At 53.0% G+C, this 21,579-nt stretch overlaps 5 protein-coding genes across 5 annotated transcripts; 3 read left to right on the forward strand and 2 right to left on the reverse strand.

The window, feature by feature from the left end:
- Positions 1-4,013: 4,013 nt before the first annotated feature.
- CCOS01_14060 (C6 zinc finger protein) lies at positions 4,014-5,612 on the forward strand (the record flags this gene model as incomplete). Its single annotated transcript, XM_060462204.1, has 5 exons — positions 4,014-4,295; positions 4,354-4,440; positions 4,497-4,631; positions 4,681-5,188; positions 5,281-5,612. The coding sequence occupies 5 exons, from the start codon at positions 4,014-4,016 to the stop codon at positions 5,610-5,612; spliced, it is 1,344 nt and encodes a 447-aa protein (XP_060307300.1).
- A 1,248-nt stretch (positions 5,613-6,860) lies between these two features.
- On the forward strand, positions 6,861-7,910 carry CCOS01_14061 (uncharacterized protein; the record flags this gene model as incomplete). Its single annotated transcript, XM_060462205.1, has 1 exon — positions 6,861-7,910. One exon carries the CDS (start codon positions 6,861-6,863, stop codon positions 7,908-7,910), a length of 1,050 nt encoding a protein of 349 aa, XP_060307301.1.
- A 3,344-nt stretch (positions 7,911-11,254) lies between these two features.
- On the forward strand, positions 11,255-12,178 carry CCOS01_14062 (uncharacterized protein; the record flags this gene model as incomplete). Its single annotated transcript, XM_060462206.1, has 2 exons — positions 11,255-11,266; positions 11,372-12,178. The coding sequence occupies 2 exons, from the start codon at positions 11,255-11,257 to the stop codon at positions 12,176-12,178; spliced, it is 819 nt and encodes a 272-aa protein (XP_060307302.1).
- A 2,542-nt stretch (positions 12,179-14,720) lies between these two features.
- CCOS01_14063 (uncharacterized protein) lies at positions 14,721-16,208 on the reverse strand (the record flags this gene model as incomplete). The annotated part of the gene is made up of 1 exon (XM_060462207.1): positions 14,721-16,208. The coding sequence occupies one exon, from the start codon at positions 16,206-16,208 to the stop codon at positions 14,721-14,723; it is 1,488 nt and encodes a 495-aa protein (XP_060307303.1).
- A 1,877-nt stretch (positions 16,209-18,085) lies between these two features.
- CCOS01_14064 (uncharacterized protein) lies at positions 18,086-19,814 on the reverse strand (the record flags this gene model as incomplete). Its single annotated transcript, XM_060462208.1, has 2 exons — positions 18,086-19,593; positions 19,658-19,814. 2 exons carry the CDS (start codon positions 19,812-19,814, stop codon positions 18,086-18,088), a joined length of 1,665 nt encoding a protein of 554 aa, XP_060307304.1.
- Positions 19,815-21,579: the final 1,765 nt, after the last annotated feature.

A 21,579-nucleotide genomic window follows, 5' to 3' on the forward strand; every position in this document is an offset into this window, starting at 1 on the left:
TCAATTGCCAAGGATCTGTGTTCCAGAGCCAACGGTCCATTTCCTTCTTCCAGCTATTTGGGCTCTATTCCTTAATTAATGGAGTCTCGGTTTCACTGGCTCCTGGCTCTCCAACTCTAGGGCAATGGTAAATTGACCAGATCCAGCTTCGATAGCTAGTCTAATGGTGCCAAACGAGGGAGAAACGGACAGTCACATCTGGATTGTTTTGGGTTGTCGCCCACTCACACCTCAGCGACGGACTAGCGCTCGCCTATGGACTTTTCGCCCTTCCACTACTGATGCTGGCCTGGCTGGCCCTTTTTTTTTTTTTTCTTCTTGGCCAGCTTCCCAGTGACAACAAGCAGCGAAGAGCCAAGAAGAGGGGGAGGGAAAGGTTTGCTGCTTGGAACTTGGAAGAAGTGGCCCATGGGAGAGCCAACGGCTGAGCGGCGAATGGACCAAGAAGCGCCATTTTCACCCCTGGCTTATGCAGGAACGGGGGGCAAATGCTGCAGGAACCGGCACCACGGCGCAACCTTGGAAACACCGGGCGCCAAGGATACGTCGCTCGATACGACCTCGTCTCGTATCTTTTGAGTGCCATCGCGGCTAAAAGATACCTCACCACAAGAGTCCCCTTCCTTGCTTATCCCCTCAACCGCCGGGCCCCCTTCTCCATCCGACCCAGTTGTGCCAGTCAGCGGCTGCAAGAAGTTGATGCACGCACTGGCTGGAGAGGAAGGCACAGGTGGCAGCCGATGGTAGGTGAGAATCAGAACGTCGTTTTGTTCGTAGCTACCATCACTTGCTTACAAGCACACAAGTTACATCTGTCACCGTTGAGTTTAGCACTTTAGGCTCGACTGGCTAGCCGCGTTGCTGAGTGCAACATGAAAGCCTTGACGTTTCGCTCGGGGTCAGTGGTTGAGTGCCTTATCTGTACCTCCGTCAACATCTTAGTCGCTCTGCTATTGATGAAAGTCTCTTGCTGCAGAAAAATCCCTCTCTTTTCGCCTCCAATACCAAGTCACTATTCTCCAATATCGTCATTATTGCCTTGGCCCCCGCTCCCTCTCCTCCCTCGGTCGACCTCCATCGACCATGGCTCTCTCATGGCAAAAGCCCTGCGCCTGCCATCACCAGGGAGACGTCCAAAATTATCAATGTCAACTAGAGCAAGACTGTCGCCGGACATTGCCGCTCGGGAAAGCCCCTTCGTCGTCTCGCCTGCCCTTGCGTGGCCCTCAGTGAGAAGCCTCGGAGCCAACGAGTCACCTTCCCTGGGGAGGGGGGGTCTTCTTTGACGCCTGCGCGGCGCTGACCACGCCCCCAGTACTGACGAGGCCCTCAGGCTGAATAGTCCTAGTTGGCATGGCGAATGGCTTCAGTGGGCAGGGCGGACCCTACGACGACTTTTCGTGTCCCATCCCGCAGCGCCCAGTATGTATCAGACGAACAAAGGATGACAACGGTCGACTTGGGACGGCAGCCCCGCGCTTGGGGCAACCCGAAGGACTGATGCCATTGTCATGGGAGAATAGGCCCAATCCAAGCCGACTACTCCGTATTCATGTGAGCACGATAAGACCCGCGCTTTTGACCCGTTTCACCACTTTGGGCTGGCCCCACGTTGTCGTTGTCTTGGCCCTTTTGCGTCTTTTCCTCTTTACGGCTAGCCGGTTACGTGGACCCAGATGGATCGCCAGGGAAAATCGACCGCGCACCAAGTCCAGACTCTCAGCGCGGGAGATGGAGTCGCCTCGGGGGATTCCACGACTGTTCGACAGCGTCAGACCCGGGAGGGCCAGCAATCCGGGCAAGCCAGACCCCAAGGCGCCGGCTGTGAAACCCTAAGCGAAATGAGCTTCCGCCGCCACGGGGCACACGTCCAGCGAATCCCATCCATCAGAGCACCATTTCACTCCAACACAACGCCCATTTTGGCACTTTACTTCCACATGTTTGGCCCTTTTCTGACAGCCGCCCACATTCCTCGCCCAGTCTGTCCCGTTACTTCCCTGCCGCCCTGACAAAGAGCCGATGAGGCCAGCGGCCAGTCCTCCGGATCATCCAAAGCTTGTTAGTCGAGCAGGATTTCGTCCTCTTCCAGCCCAGGGCAAGACGTGCCGGGATGCGACAGCCAGGGCTACACTGCGCCACGCCGAAGCTAGAGCCTCGGAATGTCACCGGCTCCATGACCCGGGACTGCCATGCCGGCCGCTGTCCTCCATCAGGGCAGTGAATACCGTTCTGGACGCTCAGATCATTCGGACTCACTGGCAGCCCTCTGCCAGGCTCACTGCTTCTTCAGAGGCTGAAGCCGACTTCCATAGCACGCGACTCAGAGCCCCGGCCCGCGCAAGGTCCGACAATATCAGGACACGAGGCTTTGCTCCTAAATAGTACGATTCATCACGACGTACGTAATCATTTCGGCACTGCCAGCCGTCTAGTTCTGCTCCTTTGAGTGTTGTCAACCCCGCCCGAGATCGTTACGCAGTAAACGTCTGATAGTTGCACCCACGATCCGAACAGCCGACCTCGAGGGTCGCCCAGTGAGCGAACGCATTGCTTTCATCCGATGTCAATCTTTATTAAGGTTGAACTGTCTCATGCGCGACGACAAGCGCAAAGAGGATCCGTAAGGACTTATGTTTCCATAATTCTCACTTTATGGTTACTCTAGCTTCCTCATACTGGAGTCTGGCGCGTTTCTTCCCGACATATGTCTTACGGTCTTACCTGCAGGTTGCATGCTGCAAGCCACTCCAGCTTCCTTACATCAGCTCTAGGTGACTCTACTGTTTTCATTTCGTCCAGGATTGGTTCATTCCTGTTCATATGCTTGTCCTCCCACATGTAACGGTGTTGGCTCAGCTGCAGTCGTTGACATCTATTCAAGTCTGCTCCTGCAGGATTGCATGCAAATAATCCCGTCAATAAGCCGGACACACTCATCCATCGATTGAGGTCAGCTCAAGGACGGCGGCGTGTCTATCCGCAATTAGGTTTGCTTGCGACATCGAAACAGTCCCTAAGTGTTCCCCAACGACTCAACCGACAGCCATGAGGGTTTAGAGGTTGACTCCAAGGAGACTAGGCATGTCACGTAACCGAATGATCATTTGCTTCCATTGGCAGACATCCTGTCAAGTGAACTATACTGGCTTCTTGTTCAATGTGACAAGGCCTTGCCGATGCACCAACAAGAAACGCGTGCCCGAGAAGCATTTCTATAGGCAAGAATTGGACGCTACCCAGCTCCTTGGCATCAATGTTCAATAGGCGCCTCTCGGCATTGGCACTCGACAGATGGTTTCGGTTTTGAATCCTCAATGAAGTTGCCGAGATTGAAGACCGAGTTTGTTGTCTCCTGTCTAATGTCTCCTCATTTTCATCGGTGGTGCAGCCAAATGGATTAAACGATCGAGTGCAAGATTGCTCGCAATCTCTATACTTTGTTTGAGACACTCCCATCTTGGAGGTAAGGTAGAGCACGGCAACTTATTCCGATGTGAGACGTAGAGGAGAGCGGGCGCTTCGTCTCACCCCACCCCGGCAGCCGTCCGTTCGGAAGAGGCCCAGTTTTCGGCATCACCAACTTCATCGGCGGCGCGGCGAACTGAGGCTGCACTCAACCATTCTTCACATCAAAGCCCAGACGATGTCGTTCAGTGAACGGGGAGAGATTTTTGGTAATGTCCTCAGACAGCCTTGTCAAGCACAGCCTCCGAAATGCAAACATCAGTTGCGATTGCCGGTGATCGGCAGCCAATGGCATCTAGCAACGCTTGATCTAAGACTTGTGGCGGCCTATCGATCGCCCGACGCCCTGCCACGATGACAATCTTTGGTGCTGCCACACGTGACGTGGCTGCCTTGGCACCAGCTTTAGCTGAAAGCGACGTCAATTACTGCAGGTTGACCGTTGAAGCTATTCATCAAAACTAAATCGTTCAAACCGTCTATAGTCAAACTCGCACACTGGCTTTTAGGCCTTCAAGCACTCAAGCAGCCAAGTTTGCATCATCATGGACACCGCTCCTTCATCACTTCCTCTCATCGTAGCCGCCCCAAGCTTTAGTGATTTTGACTATGGGGCCTTCTTCCAAGGTGAAGACATGTTGCTCGGAGATGAGAATACGTATTTGAGCGAGACTCTTTCCGAGTCACCCACGAACAGGGCCTCCGCTTCAGGGCCAAGCGGAGAAGGTTCGTCTCGCCATGGTTTCGCTCAGAAGCAGCGACTTGAGAGACGAGGGCATACCAAAAGTCGCAGAGGGTGCTTCAACTGCAAGAGAAGGCGCATCAAGGTGAGCTGGCATTCTCATCAATTGCCCCTCTCTCGCATACTGACGTTGTATATAAAAGTGCCAAGAGACGCAACCATCATGTGGGCATTGTAACAAAATGGGCTTGAAGTGCGAGTATCCCAATGCTCCAACGATTGTGCACCAAGTATGTCAGTTTCAACATTTGTAATCCATGTGCATTGTCTAATGTAGTGTACCCAGCCGCAACATCAAGTGCCGCTGTTCAGTTTGCAAGATATGCGGTTCTTCCAACACTTTATGCTACAATGCTACCCTCACCACCCGATAGGTAACGAAAACATCTGGACCCATGAGGTTCCATGCTTGTCCCAAACCGTGAGCTCTACGAACTGAATTGATGAGAGACCCTACTAAACCCGTACAGAACGAATTTCTCATGCACGCAATTCTCGGGATGGCAGCCTGCGACCTCATGAACGCGGACCCGAGCCTCCTGGCATTCGCCATGGCGCACCGCATCAAGGCCATAAGAGCCATCAAAAAGTCCCTCGCCGAGCTGCCGAAGCAAAAGGGCACGACGCCGGAGCACGCCAACGCCCTGGTCGCGACGTGCTTCGCGCTCACGTTCCAGTCCGTGACGTTTGAGGACGGCATGACCGAGTACATGACTTTCATCCGCGGCATCTTGATCATCGGCACGCAGATGTACATCAAGGGCATCAAGCCCATCTTTGTGAACTTGATGGGGCAGGACTCGAGCGCGGTCCTGGAGCCCAAGATGGTGGACCTGCCGCTGATTCGGACCGAGTGGGCGGACGGTGCTGTCGAGGCGGTTGGTGGGTTGAGGGGTCTCTGTCGGGATGGGGTGGAGGTTGAGTATTTTGAGCTTCTTTTGGATATGGCGACGAAGCTGCATACTTCGTCTTGGAAGGGTACGTTATTCTCCCTAAAATATGGAATCCCTGGCCTGTCCTCCCTTCATTATACTATAAGTGAACCACTAACAACCGACTTGCTCAAACAGCGTATCAGACACTTTCGAAGCACTACGGCTGGTGGATCCAGCTTCCACACGAAAAGTTCCAACGCGTCATCGACATGACCTCGCAGACGATGGTCCTCTTGGCCAGCCACTGGATCGCGCTGAAGCAGATCATGGCCACGGTGACCAACGCCGAGCACGAATGTCGCGAGAAGGCGCCGCCAAAGAAGAGTGCGGTGGATCTGGGCATCATTCGGTGGCTTGGGTACCTAAATCGGCAGATCGACCATGAGCATTTGGTGTATAATCGGTGGCCTTTATGGGTAGAGGAGCAGCTTAAGCAGGACCTGACCTTTTTTGGGAAAAAGTTTTGAGGAAAGTTTTGCTGGCGGAGGTTCATGTGATACTGTCTTCACCACATCTTTATTCATTCTGAAACATTTCCGATCTATCAAGAGCTGTCAAGACTTGGACAATCTAGTGTCAAAATTGCAAATGAAAATGACCAGTGTTGTTTGACAGACGACGCATCGTATCCGCAAGAGTGAACACGATGTATCAAGCCCTTCCCGTCCGACGATCTAGTTATCTGATTGAGAACCTAATTCCTTTGGCTCAATATCCACTTACTCACAGACCAGACGAACGCCCCCGATAGACAAGCATAACGTCCCCATGGAGAGCGAGCGAGCGGGGTGGGCAGGAGAAAAGAGATCTTTGCCGATCTTCATCAGCAGGGCAAACGATCTCGGTGAGTGCCGTTTACAGCCCCACTCGTCATCGCCCGCCGGCACTGCCCCTCCCCGGTCAACCACAGGCGCACCGCCCCGGTGGTGGCGTACATGATTGGCCGGTTGGTACGAAACGAGGAATACGACGGACCGGAGGTGGGGCCGTGCAAACCAATTGGCGTCCGAGAGGATGCCTGACGAGGTGCTTGCATGGACGACAAATTCGGCTGAAGAATGCCCAATTTGTTGTTGATTCTCGATAAAGTACCTAGAAAGTAAGACATGCGAGGAATACGGGGAAAGAGCGCGCTGGTGGGGCTTGGGGGTGGAGGCGGAGGCGGTAGGTGTTTCGATGCAGCTGAGCCTTCCTGGAAAGTGAAGCCTTCCTGATCTTTGGGCTGACAGACTACCCTCACTTAACGTGATCACTACAGGTCGAATCTCGAAGGCTTGCTGCGCATCTTACATCTTGAATTCGAGGATACATTTGAAGAACCTTCATTGGTCAGAGATCAGTGAGGCGAAATAATGAAATATTGAGTTTTTGAATCGGCGGAAAGTCCGCAGAGAAAAGTCCGCCGTCGTCGCATTCCTCGCATTCAACTAATTTTGATGGCAGTGTCTTACTAGGCTTTTCTGGCAAGAGATTGTGTGAGTTTGCCTTCCGTCCTATTGCACTGCAGTGAAGAAAGTCTCGGGACGCGTGAGAAGGATAAAGTCAAGAGTGTTTCCTTCCTGGTCAGAAACGAAGACTATTGGCGTCTCATATTGCCTTCCTCTTGTTCGCGACGTCTCTAAGGCATAACTATCTCGTCCTGTCTGCAAGGCAGAGTCGTCTCTGATACAAATAACATATTCATCTAAAGACTAGCATAGCTGTCCGTGTCCATCATGTCGACCACGATCGTTGCAGACGAATTGCACACTGTGCCCAGCCATTCTTCGTTGCCCACGTACTCCTCGGCAACAGGCATCGAGCTCGCAGATATCTCACTATCGACATCATCCGATTCCAGTCCTGCACCACCAGCCTACGATCAAACAACAACCGTCACCCCGCAAGACACGGAAGCCGTGCCCAGCAGTGATGGCGGCTCAGAGCCCTCCTCCCCAGGAGACTTCTTCATCCCCACAGTTCACTTGCAGATCGAAACCACCGGAAAGCAATGGCTCTCGCTCCCCATCGGTACCCGGCCCGATCCGATCGCAATCTACCACGTCGAAGCGGGCTCCTGGAGCGCGGAATCTGTCCCGGCATACGTCTCCCTCCGCTTCTCGCGGAATGACGGGAGCTGCCACCTCCTCAGGGGTGACGACGCATCTCAGACACCCGTATGCACGACTCTCTACCGCTTCGGGCCGGGGAAGCCTCCCGTCTTCCGACCGTCTCAGGCTCTCGCGCCGTTTCACGTACCCACGCCTCCAGCGTCTTCTGGCTCTTCTTTGACGGAGGTATCACTCCAAGAAGAGGAGAATGGTCACCGCGAGGTAGACGTGAGCGCCGCAGACCTCCAGATCGTCTCCAAGTCCCTCACCTCCCGCACCCAGATTCTCAAGACGCCAGTGGGAACCTTCCAGTGGCGCTATGCCACGCGCAAAGAACGCGCTACAGTGCCTGGCGCCGACCAACTACTCGTCTGTGAGCTCGTGCAGACCGTCGCTCTGGCAGGCGGGAAGAAGACGGAGGAGAACAAGACGAGAATCGCGCAGTTTGTTCGTGGCAAGGAAACGAGGACGCGGGGAACTGGGCGCACAACGGCGGGGAATGGGGGCAGATTGATGCTCGATGTGATGAGGTGGGCTGACTCGAAGGACGGTAGAAGAGAGGCGGTGGAGGTGCTAGTTGTTGCGAGTTGTGTCTGCATGTTGAAGAAGGAGGTTGATCGGAGACGGATGCAGCAGATGGTGATACTTGCGGCTGGAGCTTCTGGGGGAGCGTAGTAGTGATTCCCAAGCCCTGTTCATTGTTCCGTCCGGTGTGTGTCTTCCTTATGGGGTAGAAAATATTCCTGAATATAATCATTAATGGTCCCATTTGCCATGGTATCCCTTGATTTCGGCCACACTAGGTAAGAAATACAGACTGCAAAATGGTAGGGTCGGCAGGATGGCTCGGACCCATGACTCCCAAAAATAAATAGCCACCGGGGGTCGAAATCCTTTGTGTGTTCTTGCAAGTGATCAGTCGCAACTACTGCGCCAGAAGTCTCCTCATCCGATGGTGCTAGGAGAGGAGAATAATTTTCTCATATACCTAGCAAAGGCGGTGCCTGCTCCCTGAATATGCGCTGGCTTCTGTGTATTCATCGTCTCTGGGGAAACATGAGGACGAATTCCCTCATCCTACGACTTTTCGAGACCACATATCACCTCATCCCAACGTGATTACTACCCGCATACCGGCTTATAAGAGCAAATATGTACGTTTACTCCACTATTTGCTCCCGAGTCCAAAGTCGTCATCGATCTTGACCTGAACTTGCTCAACCTTCCCCCTATAGACGGCTGGTCTCAACACATCACTATGTTACCTGAGCTCTAAGGAGCCGATGGATCAATGACAAGTTTAGACTCGCACTCAGCCCGGCAAGCAGGCGAGCCGCGCAGATTTCGCATAAATTCCAGAAGATGGACCACTTTGTATCGTATCAGCATGATTCCTTACTCAGTGAGACTCTATGTATGCTTCTAAAGCTCGGCATGATCATGGAACGTGACAGTCTTGCTGGTAGATCGATTACAATCGAAGACCTGCCGGTGCCATCCATCACTTGGACTCATACAGGTCAAAGATTGGATTCAAGATCCAGTGACTGTACTTCAAGCGTGGTCCATTTGTCCATCTGCCAAGATTAAAAATGACACACAAGCCAAAGACGTCTTAGTATGAGTTTACGAATAAACAACTCCTCCACACCACCCCGTATGCTTCCAGATGATCTGCCGAAGTGCGTCCACCTGGCCTGCAATACACCTATGAGCCTATAGTGAAATCCAGGGCCAGTTTTGAAGACCTGATGGCTTGCCAAAGACCGAGTTTGCTTTGTCCGCACGCGCGCCTATATCTGCCTATAGGCTGGGCGACTTATGAACCTGATAGTCAGATTCAGTTTTTGAAAGAGCCAGCATGGAAGCACGCATATCAAAACAAAGTAACGACTCTTTCGAGACGAGACGAACTGAGCAGTCTTAGCACACCACGTAATAGGCTTCAAGTGTCCATCAAAAGCGGCATACCAGTAGAGCTTGCCCTAGGAAGAAAGAAAGGCAGGCCTTTCAGCGGTCGCATCACAACGGAGATAATACACCAGCTTTGCAGTGGCGGTGCCTGCCTCATCCTGGCCGCCCAGGTATGATACGGCGCCCAAAAGCACCCACTCACAGAGCTCCGACTAGAAAGGTATCCTTGTTATAAATCACGGCAGGTGACATACAGATAATAACAGTGGCTCGAAAAGGGTTGGTCTATATGAACGATCTATTCACAGGTGTCAACTCGAAGTCAGAAGTTCATTAGAGCTCATTTTTACGTGGTTCTCCCGTTTAAGCTCCGTCATCGTCGTTTGCGTCGTGAAGACGAACACGAGAGGAACGAGGGTCCGTGAAGAAAGCTCGTGAGTGTTCTTTTTCCTTCCTCATTTGAGCGGGGTCAATCGCTACCTCCGTGATTAGTGAGAATTTAGTGCAATGAATGAGCTGATAAATCGTCCGCAGCTTCTACACCTGGATCGACAAGCAACTTTCTATCGGATCTAGTTTTGAGGAATACGATATGGACCACGGGAATGTGGCGATTTATAGCTGAACGTCAGGGCAGAGTGTTCATTTGGGGTCTGCTGTCCTGGCAGGTTATAGGATCTTACGGACAGGATTTTCACACAGACTCATGAGTTTGGCTTGCAAGCTGCCGGCATCTCCCATGCGGGACCATACATGGATTTATTTCCGTTCGAGACGGGAATGTATACACGTAAACATACTGGGAAACTCATATAACATCTGACCTTGTCTACTTACAAAAAGTCTCAATCTTAAATAACATGGAGAAACTTACACTGAGCTGTAGAGACAGACGATTTCGATATATCAGAAGAAAGGGCATGTCTCCCGCCCACTGATACTTGGGTTGACACTGGAAGCTGTTACCATGTCGGCAGCGCTAGTCACGCCACCCCTGCATAGTTAGAAGGGTAACCCCGCACCACCGCTCCAAACAACACAAAAAACGAAGCTATCGTCACCCACCATGGCCCACCACATAGTAGACATCAAAATATCAGAATGAAAACAAAAAACATACAACACCAGGTATTCGCTGGTCGTCACCGACCCAACTACTAATCCGGCCCTCATTGGCTTATCTATGGGAGAGCGGACGGGATCCCGAGTTTTCCAATGGGTATGGTCGTATGTGGTAATCTGGGAAGCGGAAGATGCCCAAGTTGAGAGGAAAGGGGGACATTCAGCACCTCCATCTCAACCCCCCATTCCCAGATAGACTCATTCCAGTGAGGGTTGACGTCAGATGGAAAGAGAAAAGTCAAATCTGTCATTTATTCTTATGATTCGTCTCGGTCCCGTTCACTTGTTACCAGAACTCTCGGTGTCCCCTTGGGCCACCATCACGATGTCCAACCAAGGGTTGATCAACTGCTACGGTATCGTAACGTCAGGGATGAAAGCTTCAAGGCCATGATTCACTGCTATTCACATCCATACCTAGGCTCGCTGTGAATTATGAGGTGTCTCTTGTGGCAGGAGAGGGAAACAGCCCTACCAGGTCTGAGCCGAGGAAGTAGACACAAGTACCTTACTCTACAGCCTAACTATCCAGAAGCCTGACTCCATATTTTTATGTCACCTCAGATGTCTAGTGAGCATGACCTTTTAGTATAGCGGCCCTCCATCTGCCTATGTACGCCATATTGTACCTGATACCACACTCACATCAAAACTCCTTGGCATCACTGAAAGGAAGCGGCCCTTGTGTCAAGAATACTCCAAGGCCTCCTACTTCACCTATTATGCAGAAGACATATGACGTGCGAATTCTAAGCTCAGAACCAATACGCTAATCTTGTCTGACTTGTCAATGTTGAAATGATGGGGGAAAATACTGGCCTAGGCAACCGTGGAAGCCTGAGAAGAAGAAAGTTGGTAGCTGAGATAAGCCTGCAAACCGATTGAGGCCATGAGTCTTTGCATCTCCCATAACACATACTTAAATCGACACTCCTACCACATCGCCTGCGCTCTGCCTGTCTGCTCCAAGCAACCCATTCAACATGACCACCGAGGTGAATACCCCAAGCCTACCATAATCACGCAATGACCTCACTCACAAGCTCAGCCATAATAACCATTGCAACCAAGTCTCTAAGCCAATACTAACCTTCTTGTAGTACATCTTCCTGTTTCAGTCAAAGATCATTGCTGCACGTGGGAGTCCTGCTTTTCTAAGAGAGGTTCCCTCCCTCTACGAAAATGTCCTTGAGCTCCAGCTACCGGACTGCATCGTCAACGAGGCATTCTTGCCCAAAAACGTGATTCTCAAAATAGAGTATCCTAAAGACAGGGACCTATTCGATCCACCAAAGACGGCGCTCTTCGAAAACGAGGCCCTCATCTACGACCGGCTTCAACCGCTGCAAGGGAGCGTTATCCCAAGATACCTGGGCTTAGCGGGCATCGCGGGCAGGAGAGCGCACCTCTTGTCAGATATCGGCGGCATGTCCATGATCAAGAAGGAACTCCTCCGGACTGATCCAGCGACAAACTTTGAGGAGATGATTTCTGTTTCACTTTGTCTCATACGTCAACACGGCGTTCGGCTAGAGTATCTGGACCCGTCCAACGTCCACTTGTGCGGAGATGCGCTTTACATCGTGGATCTCGAGCATGCCCAGTTGATTCCGTCAGACCTCTCCCACGAGGAGGAGGAAGAGGAGGAGGATCGTCTCCGGGAACAAGTACGACATTTCGTGGATAACATCCAGGCTCGACGAGATCTTGAGAAGAAGATGATAGAATTGCACAGGCATCCTCCCTGGCGATTCAAATCTCCGAGACCTAAAAAAAGGAAAGAGGCGACAAAAGGAAAGAAGTTTGATAAGCTGAGAGAGGTTACTGGGGGGCATGGGGTTGTGGTCGAAAGGCCCAACCTCCGCCGGGCGTCAGGCTCCTCCTCAGACATAATCGTAGATGATTAGCATGAGTCCATTGATAGGCAAGAGAAGAACTATGTCAGGCCTGAGTCGTTAGCGTGCTCTCGGGAACTCACAATGAGGGGGACAAAAACATTATTCGCTGCAGTCTACTCGGGTTTCTCGGTTATTTCAATGCTCTGACCAAGACTCCTGACTTACTGGACTGGGCCTCTCGACATAGTTGGGAATATGCATGATAATTGAGGAACTCATAATGGTGGTAGATATCCTACAATCGCCATCGATCCCGGATTCGTATTTAGGGACTGTTAAAATTGCCTAGCTCAATGAGACCGGCTAGCAGGTCATCAGCCCGGTTGCGGTGTATTGTGAGGTCAAAATCAGTGGTATTAGTGATTTAAATGACGACAGCCCTGGCTGGTCGTAACATGGTCAATCTAGGCAGACTGTACAACTCAATTACATTAACCAAAATCAAAACAGCTTTTGACGTTGTTTATTCATCTCACCGGGCTACAAGTCCTCTGCACAGTATCGTGGGATGGTGGTGGTAGGCCGGGCTGGCAGTGGCACCATATCCAAAGCAAGCCGAGCTCTTTTTCACTTGTCACGCTGCAAGTAACGAGAGATAGGAAACCACTTGTTAGGTAAGGAAGCAAAACCTTCAGTCGTCGCACATGAAGCCTGGTTGAGACTCACAGGGCAAAGTGACGCCGATGCTGATGACAATGATAGTGATAATTATGAAGACAACGGCGTCATCTCAAACAGTAGCAAGAAATAGCTTCTTCTACCCTCAGACCTCGCAGAGTTTGTCAATCACTTATCATCCTTCATCAAGCAATGCGATTAACATTAGACAGCTCGTCAAGTCCACCAAGCGCAAGGAAATCGCGTTCATATACTCGGGCCATGACCCAGCGTGCCGCGTACTTGCGAAGTACTCGATCATGACCTACATAAGGCACCCCACGTAACCCCAAGAAGTGAAGTGATCAACACCGCGCTTACTGGGGTTGAACATATGAGGGGCCCACCCAGTTGACTTGGAGAGGAAGAGGCCAGTCTGATCGGCCTTTCCAGGCGAGAGATGCCAACCAACCTCGTCGCACAAGACAACATCACACTAGGTAGCCTTGATCCCTCTCTTCCATCATATTCACCACAATACATACACTCAGGGACTGGAAAAGGGTACGCACGACCCGTTTCAAAAGACATGACAAATTTCGAGTCTCAGAACTTCGTATACACAAACGTGGAGCTGATTGCAGTACCGCCTTATCGTGGTTGGCCGCGCCTCGCTCCCGTACATTTTTTACATCAGAACGTCGTCTGTCGTTGGGGGCTCAACACTGATGGCGTAGATGACGTGACTTATATACGTTGTACTGCGGACCGAGGACCTCTTTACTCCCCTCTCTACTCCCCTCAGCCACGAGCTACTCCGTATATCCACTTCCCAAACCTCAGCGCCTCAGCACGCCTCGTTGCCAAATCCCAAACCTACACTCACAACTTACACAAACCCATCCCCCGCACATCACGAAAGCAGCCAAGCATAAGCATCCAGTAGTTCATCAATAAGCAGGTCAGAAAAGAGGCTGTATTGTTTGTATCCATCACCAAAGCCAGGGTACGCAGCAAAAGACGAAAACCTTTCCCCACGACCAAAACACAATCGTCTCTAGTCTTCGCCACATCTCCCCAGCTTCGACTACTTTCCACAAAACGCGTCGCCTTTTTTCCGTTCCTCCCCGTGCTACCAAGCCAAGGAACATCTACTCCTCGAGCCGCGTTCCCAGAAACTGCGGCACAAAAACTCAAAATGAAACTCCAGATTTCACTCATTCCAATCCCCTCCATATCGACACATGCGCGTCAACATCACAAGATGACGCCCGAAAAAAGAAGACATCATTGCATCTTTCCCCTCCTCCCATCCCAATATTGGCAAACTTCCGAGATACGTAGAAAGCCGATAGTTAAAGACAGGGAAGAAAAGGGCAAGGACCGCAGATGTCGACTACATACATGAAAGTGAGAAAGAAACAAAGAGCTTCCTCAACTACAAGACGCGAAATCATCAGGGTAAAACGGTCAAGCCAAAGATCCCAGTCGGAAAGGAATCAATTGGCTCCCATCTCCCTCATATCCCCTCCCCATTTCTTTTGTCTGCTTTCCACACCGTTGATCGTCTTTTCCGAGTCCATAATCCCCGGCTCAAGTCCTGCCCTTAGACTACTAACGCTTGGACCGTCTTCTGCTGTTTGCCCCGTGATGAACGTTGCAGGCATTGAGACAGGGAGGTCATGTGGCGTCTTCGCCTACTCGAGAACCATTCGCCAAGATCAAAACAAAGTCGTACTGCGCGGTCGAGGCTGATTTCGTAAAAGAAAAAGAAGGTCATTTCATGTCGTTAAAAGTCGTAAAGCTCGTCCAGAAAGGCCCCAGTGTCTCTATTGAACACCATGCTTCCTTCACTCTCCATAAGTCTTGCAGACCATGGTGATAATGACCATGATCGTGTCTTGCCAATTGCAAACTCCACCATTGAGGGACAGCAAACACTTCGCTTGCCCATTTAGGTGAATCGCGTCAAACCCCTCCACCGGCTGGGCAGCTCGCGCTCCTGCGCAACGCCATAGTTCTCCCCTTCGCAACCGAACCCACGGTTCTTAAACTGCTCGGGTCCGCACTGCATGGCCGCCGCGCCGTGGTTCGAGTTGGGCCTCAGGCCCAGCGGCTCGGCTGCCTTGCGGGCGGTTCGGGAAGTCCAGGCACGAGCTGCCTCGCGGAAGGACCGCCTCGAGTCGTTGGAATCGATGCTACTGCGAGTGCTAGCCGCGTAGGAGGGATTCGGGGGCGTAAAGTCCGTGTCCATGGGCATGGGGCCGAGAGAGGACGAGGGCTGGTGCTTGGCGAGCTTATTGCTTGCGCGGTTCGAGCTACTAAACGACCGGCGAACAAAAACAGTACCTCCACCGACAGCGCGGGGGGGTGGGGGAGGAGGCATGTAGTTAGGAGGAGGCGGAGGCGGCATGTAATTGGGAGGTGGCATGTCCACCGAGGCAGACTGGGCGTGAGACCTTTGCTTGCGGAGACCTGGGATCGAGAGGTCAACGGACATACGAGAAGCAGACTTGCGCAGCTTCTTGGCTGCCGACATATCTTCATCATTGTCCATGCCGCGTTTCCTGTTTCCGTCGCGCGAATCTGGCAAAGGCTGAACCTCCTCAGTCGCCGGGAGAGGCCACTGACCCGATACGCGCTCGGCAAAGGACTTCTTGTCCGTGGGAGGCTTGGTCGAGTACGTGGTGGTCGAGGGGTTGAACGAGGGCGGGGGAGGCTGGCGGGTGGAGCGGATAGCATGCGCATCAAAGAAACCATCCTTCATAAGTTGCTGGTAGCTGGCCATGATCTCGTCTCTGCTGGGCATGCCCGCGCCGTTCGCGAAATGTGCAGGCATCGCGGCGGCGGTCGGCGCGCCAATGGGGCCCAGGCCGTTGCCGTTACCATTGCTGCTGCCGAAGCCTCCAGCCCCGCCTCCTTGAGCAAGGAGCTTGCCATCGAGGCTCAGTGGGCGCTTAGCCCCCTTATCCTTGTCCCTGACGAAGCTCAGCTTCTCGCGGAGGCCGCCCCAGAAACCCTTCTTCCCGACGTGGCTGCTAGCCGAACTGGCGGGTCTCTTAACTTCGCCGTAGGTGATTGTCGGTTGGTGTAGAAGTGGCTGGGACTGCTGATGTAGCGGCTGGTGATGTTGCTGCTGCCGAAGTCTCTCAGGGGAGAAGACACCAGCGTCGGGTGCGTCGACGTAAAAGTCCATGTGGAAACGGCGGGCAATCTCAGTCGAATCCTCGGGGCCGAGGAAGTCGATTGGTGGCGCAGCCGAGGTACGGTCGTTCATTGAACCCTCGACGAAGCGGGAATTGGCGCGCTGCACCGACGAGTTTGATCGTTTCGCCGCGGGTCGCTGGCCGTTGGACGTCGAATTGCTTGACGGAGGGCCCGCGATCGGGTGGGAGGTCAGCGGACCAGGCGCCGACGGGTCCTCCATTGTTGACATGGGCATTGTTTCGTTTGTGCTTTGGTCCAATGTTTTGTTCAGAAAGGGGGTTTGGGTGATTGAGTTTCTTGCCGTGTGGGTTGACAGCCGAAATCCAACCTTTTTTTCGTCTGTTCTTCTTTACTTGAGGTCTGTTGAACCGGGGGAAAGACGTAATGGAAGCTGTCGTCAGACCCTGATGAGCGCAAAGGTGAGGGGAAGGTTTTGTCGGGCGATGCGGTGCTGCGGCATCCGAAAGGGTTTTTGTTTACTTTTCTGTCGTTACATCTGCCACGCTCCGCATCCGCGCAGGCACGCGGCGCAACCTCTCTGTCGTCGCGGGCTTCTTCCCTGCACAGATGGCAGAGGAGAAGGCACAATGAGGCGTGTTCAGGATGATGAGAGTTCGAGTATTGTTGCAGTGTGGAGTGGGGATGGAAGAGTGAGAAAGTGCTGAAAAGGGGGAGAGGGAAGAAGATACAGCGAGGACGAAGTTTGGAAGAAAGTAAGGCAAGGTAAGCTAAGCTAAGCTAACGGTACGCGCAGAAGTCACGAACCGTGATGGGCTTGGTTGGAGGCGTGTTGATCTCGTAGTACCAAACGTATTGGAAGGGCAACGGCAACCAACAATGGAGAGCCAGGGGTAGTGCGATTTTTTGGGGGGGAAAGACCCGCAAATGGTCCAATGTCGGCCGGGGTTGCTGACCTCTGATGGCTGCTGTTCCCCGAACTAAGGGCCAGAATGGGCAACTGGGGGCCGCGAAAGGTGGAATCGGCCGTTGCTGCGTTGCTCGGGCAAACAAAACGCGCCCACATTTATCCCATTCGTCCCTGGACGCGCAAGATGCGACTCCACTTGGCGCGTTGCCCTTCACCGGGCCATCCTCGCCATCCTCACCTTAAAAACTGGCCGAGAGGAGCATTGGCCACGTGACGCTTGGACCTGGTGCTCTTTCCCTTACATCCAAGGCATATTCCGTACGACGACCACCTCTGTCTCTCAGACTCTCTCCCGTGATCTCATCTCATCTCACCCTTCCTCTCTCTCACACATTAGCTTGTTGTCTATTTACGTCCGTTGGTGCTGTCAATCTAGCTTGATCGTGCCACGCACGCACGCAGCACGCTACGGCTCACATATCCCATGCACCTGTTCTCTCAAGCTATCTTAGTACTCAGATCTTACCCGTCTCACGCTACTGGGACATTGAGATCGACAAAGCTGAGGGAATCCGGCGTTGACGCAAGCACAATGTTGTATCGCAACACACACATCCGAGATGGTCACTTCGTAAGGCTTATCTCTCATAGGAGCCGTACTCATCTCATGCCTTGTTAGAGCCTCACGTCACTTGTCAACGTCACGAGAAAGGATAGGTAAAGTATCGGTAGCGTCTTTGAGAATTGGAACCTTTTTCCCATTTTCCTATACAAAAGTTTAAACTAACTGTCCCCGTTGCCCACGGGGCACAGTGGACGACCCACTATCAATCCATGCAGTACTCCTGCCCAACTAGACACAAGGAAATAACAAAAGCAAGACCAATGACACATTAAAGCTCACTCAGATGTGCCTGTCTTCGTGAACATCGAAAAGTCGTTTCGTTTTCAATTCCAGTCTGAATCATGATCAAGTAAGACATGGTAGGAAAGTAAAGATGATCGCTCGTGGCCAAGTAAAACGGCCATCAAGATCGTAGAGAGAGTGTTGGGGGAACATAGGGAAAGAAACTTGGTTTCCGAGGGGTGCCGTAAATGATGACTGACTCCCGGTTGGTATATACAATTCGAAAAGTTGTCTCCGATCCTTCAAACGCCCCATTGCCCAAGAACGCTTGGATGCAAAATACCACCGCCCTTAATACGAAGCCGCCGAAACGCCGTCAAGCAAGTGCACCGGAACCTCATTGCGGGTTGACAATCTTGTAGTAATCGTTTGCCGGCTTCACGCCAAATGTACCGTCGGCACGCTTGTACTCGAGAGGATCTTGCACAACGTAGCGGTGGTTGTAGTGAGCGCTGTTGTGATGAGGATCCTGTGGGCGTTGCCTGTCGTACAAGGGGCGCTGGCTGTCGATGAAGGTGTCTCCGTAGCCACGCTTGGTGCCTGCACGTGCTGGCTCGTAAACGGGGTTGTGAGAGCTAGGAGGAGCAGCCTCGATGAACTCTGAACGACCCGTCATGGGAGGAGCAGTGAGCTTCTCGATGGAGGGCAGCATAGGCGGGAGTTTGGTGCCCATGTGCGGCAGATCGGAAACTGGAGCAAGCTGGCGAGGAGGAAGAGAATCTCTCCTGTAGTCCGAATCGCGCCTGGCCATGTCGTGGTCCCTTGGTCCCGGACCGTACACAGAAGGAGAAGGTGGCACCATCATGGCAGATGGCCGTCTGTCGTACGAATCGTGGGGCGTGGGAGGCGGATTGCTCGAGGCATACTGGGAGCTGGGTCTGCTCGAGTAGCCGTAGCTTGCGGGTTGATAAGGCGAGGGCTGCTGAGACTGGTACGAGGCCGTGGTAGGAGAAATGGGCGGCGGCTGCGCCGAAGGTTGCGCGTATTGGTGAGGAGGGTAGGGTGCACTCGAGGCATCGGATCCGAATCGCAGGTGAACGTTGGTGGAGGGGGCTGGGCCGTATGACATGGGCGGCGGCGGCGGTGGCGGCGCCTGGAAAGTCTCGGCTTTGAAATTCTCAATGAGAGATGGTTTGCGTTCCGGAGCAGGCGGGTACGCGGCGCGGTGCTCGCTGCTGTTACTCGTCGACCTCGCACGATACTGTTCCGCATTGCTACGAATCTCTGGCGTCTGTGTTCTCCTGGCCGTGCTCCTGAATTCGTTTTCGGGGTTGGTGTCGAACTCGTTTCCAGTCGGCTTTCCGTCGCGTCTTCGCATGCGGACGTCACGGCGAATACGCACGCGACATCCCTGCTCAGAGATGGTCTTGCTCAGGTTGGTGCTCTCGGTAAGACCAGGGAACTTCTTTGCGCTGAAGACGTTGAATGGCACCGATTTGACAGCCATTCTGTATTGGAAGCAGGGGTTCTCATCCTCATCATCCGCGTCGCCGCCCGGTTCCCGATCCTCCGCCCTCTTCACATCTTCGTACAGGTGGAAGGCCAAGACGTAGCGTCCCTCGTGACGGACGGAAAGGTCGGGGAACAGGAAGTAGCCTGCCTCTGTAGGCCTGTCGAGATATGCCATACCCGAAACCGGCATGCCAGTCAGGACGGGAGGTGAAGTTGCCGCGGGAGTTTGAACGCGTCCATGAGCCATGGGGCGCGCGGGTGTCAGCTCAGCATAGAGGAAGAAGTTGGCCCGGTAGTTGAAAGTGATATCGGTAGCTTCGGCTCTGGTAGGTCCCTCGTAGACGTGCAACTGCACCACGGGGGGAGGATCGACGGGGCGTCTATCGGCCGCGGCTAAATAATGAAGGTCAGAGGCAATTCAACGACAAGCAGTTGAGGGACATCGAAGCTCTCTTACACTTCTGACCAGATCCGCATGCACGCGCACGCTCAGGTTGCTGCAGAACCTTCAACTCATACCACATCCTCGAGCCAGACCGCGTCGGCCTGTCCTCGTAACTCTCAGATTCCCCGATGTGGTCCAACTGGACGTGGCGGCTGATATCGACGGACATGGTGAATGTTGTGGGATTGTTGTCGGGATTATTGTCGAGACTACACTTAATATCAATCGATCCCAACGATCGATTGCCTTGCACAGGTCTGGTTGAAATGTTAGGAGACCAAATTGCACTTTACGTGGCTGATGCAGGATAGAGGCCTCAGAAACGCCTGCGCCGTTCTCAATTCTTTGGTTGTGGGGGATCCGCTACGTTGTCGAGTGCCCCGACAGAACGGAACGCAGGGCGCGAGGCCGTTTTCCTCCAAGCAGCAACCGGTTCACGTACTTTCGGGCCAGTGACCAGGCAAAGGTGTTCCCAATAACAACAATTCCTTCTTGCTCCTTCGATTTCAAGCACGAGGTCGTAAAGTAAGCGCTGGCGATATTCGACAACAACGACTGCGACGGTGAGGTTGTCTGTAATTCCCAGATGGCTCGGGGACGGTTGGTGAACAGGAGAGAAGGAAAGAGGAGGACGGGTGGGAATGGGGGTTTGATGAGGGAGACGGATGGGAGAGTGGGTCCACTGGGATTGGAAAGAGTGGGAAGCGAAGGAACGCAATTGGCTTTTGGGGGGGGGTGTACGAGTGTCTGATGGCTGGGACCTGGGCTGGACCGGGACTAGCAGGACTGGGACAGAGGGGGAAGAGAGCAGCAAGAGAAGGGGGGGACAGTGTGAGATGTACTGACAAGGGACCAGGGAGTAGGTAGATGAATGGAGACGGACTGGGGGGAAGGGGATGGTAGACTCTCGAGTTGGACGGAAGCACACCAAGGTCGAACAGCGGGCCATTATGGGCGAGGTAGGGTCCATAATTCCCTGGATGGACTCTACCAAATGGTAGAGCATGGAAGTGGAAGGGAAAAAAGCCCCGCACTGGGTACCTTACCAAAGGTGCCATCTTTGGGTACCGTACCTCAAGTTAGGGAAGTATGGCAATCTCTGGATACTGTGCATTCCCAGATGATTCCATTGGCACTGGGTGTGAGTGAGAGAGGGACCCAATGCCTCGGACTGGGGCCCAGCTGACTCGGCGGTAATTGGTAGAGACGAAATGACAATGACGGCCGCTCCAGGGCCCAAACCCAGAACCTCCTCCCCCAGCCCAGCCAGCCCAGTCTCCAGCCCAGCTTCGGCCTCTGAGATCACTCGCTCCCCCAGTCAGTTCGTTCCCAGTCCACTGGACCCATCCATCCTGCTGAATCAACTGTGCGTAATTGGTCAGAGTTCCAATCATGTCTCGGTGTCTTGCTTGGTTCACCTTTTGTTACGGAGTACTGCTTGCTTTATCCCATCCTACCCCAGCACAGTACGTGAGAGTTTGGCTATCACGGGAGGTTAGGTAGGTACTGCAGTCTGTACGGATACATAGCCTTCCAGCAGTCCGGCTAACGGGGTCACAAAATAGCACACACCACCTCTCTGAAAGCCATTCGACCTTCCTTCTGTTCCGGTGCTGTGGCGCTGACGGCGCTGATGCCAAGCCGAGTTGGAATGCTCATGGCCCAGCAAAAGATCCATCACTAAACCTTACAGCGCTGCCCGGGAACTCAGCCCTCCGTCGTTACGTCCCTTGATGGTAAGGTTAAGCCAAAAATGACGGGTGAGGATGAGGATGAGTGAGTGCCTCCTGAGTTTTCAGGACAAGGGGCAAGCCAAGTTTGGAAAAGAAGAGCCATAGTCCGCACAGCGGCCCTTGCTTCATTGTGTGCCCGTATCCGTACGAATGCTTGCCTTCTGGCATCTGGCCAGTGGTCGTTCACGCACTCACGTACTC

Source organism: Colletotrichum costaricense, assembly GCF_030867565.1.
Source record: "Colletotrichum costaricense strain IMI 309622 chromosome Unknown Scaffold_19.1, whole genome shotgun sequence".
Taxonomy (NCBI): Eukaryota; Fungi; Ascomycota; class Sordariomycetes; order Glomerellales; family Glomerellaceae; genus Colletotrichum; species Colletotrichum costaricense.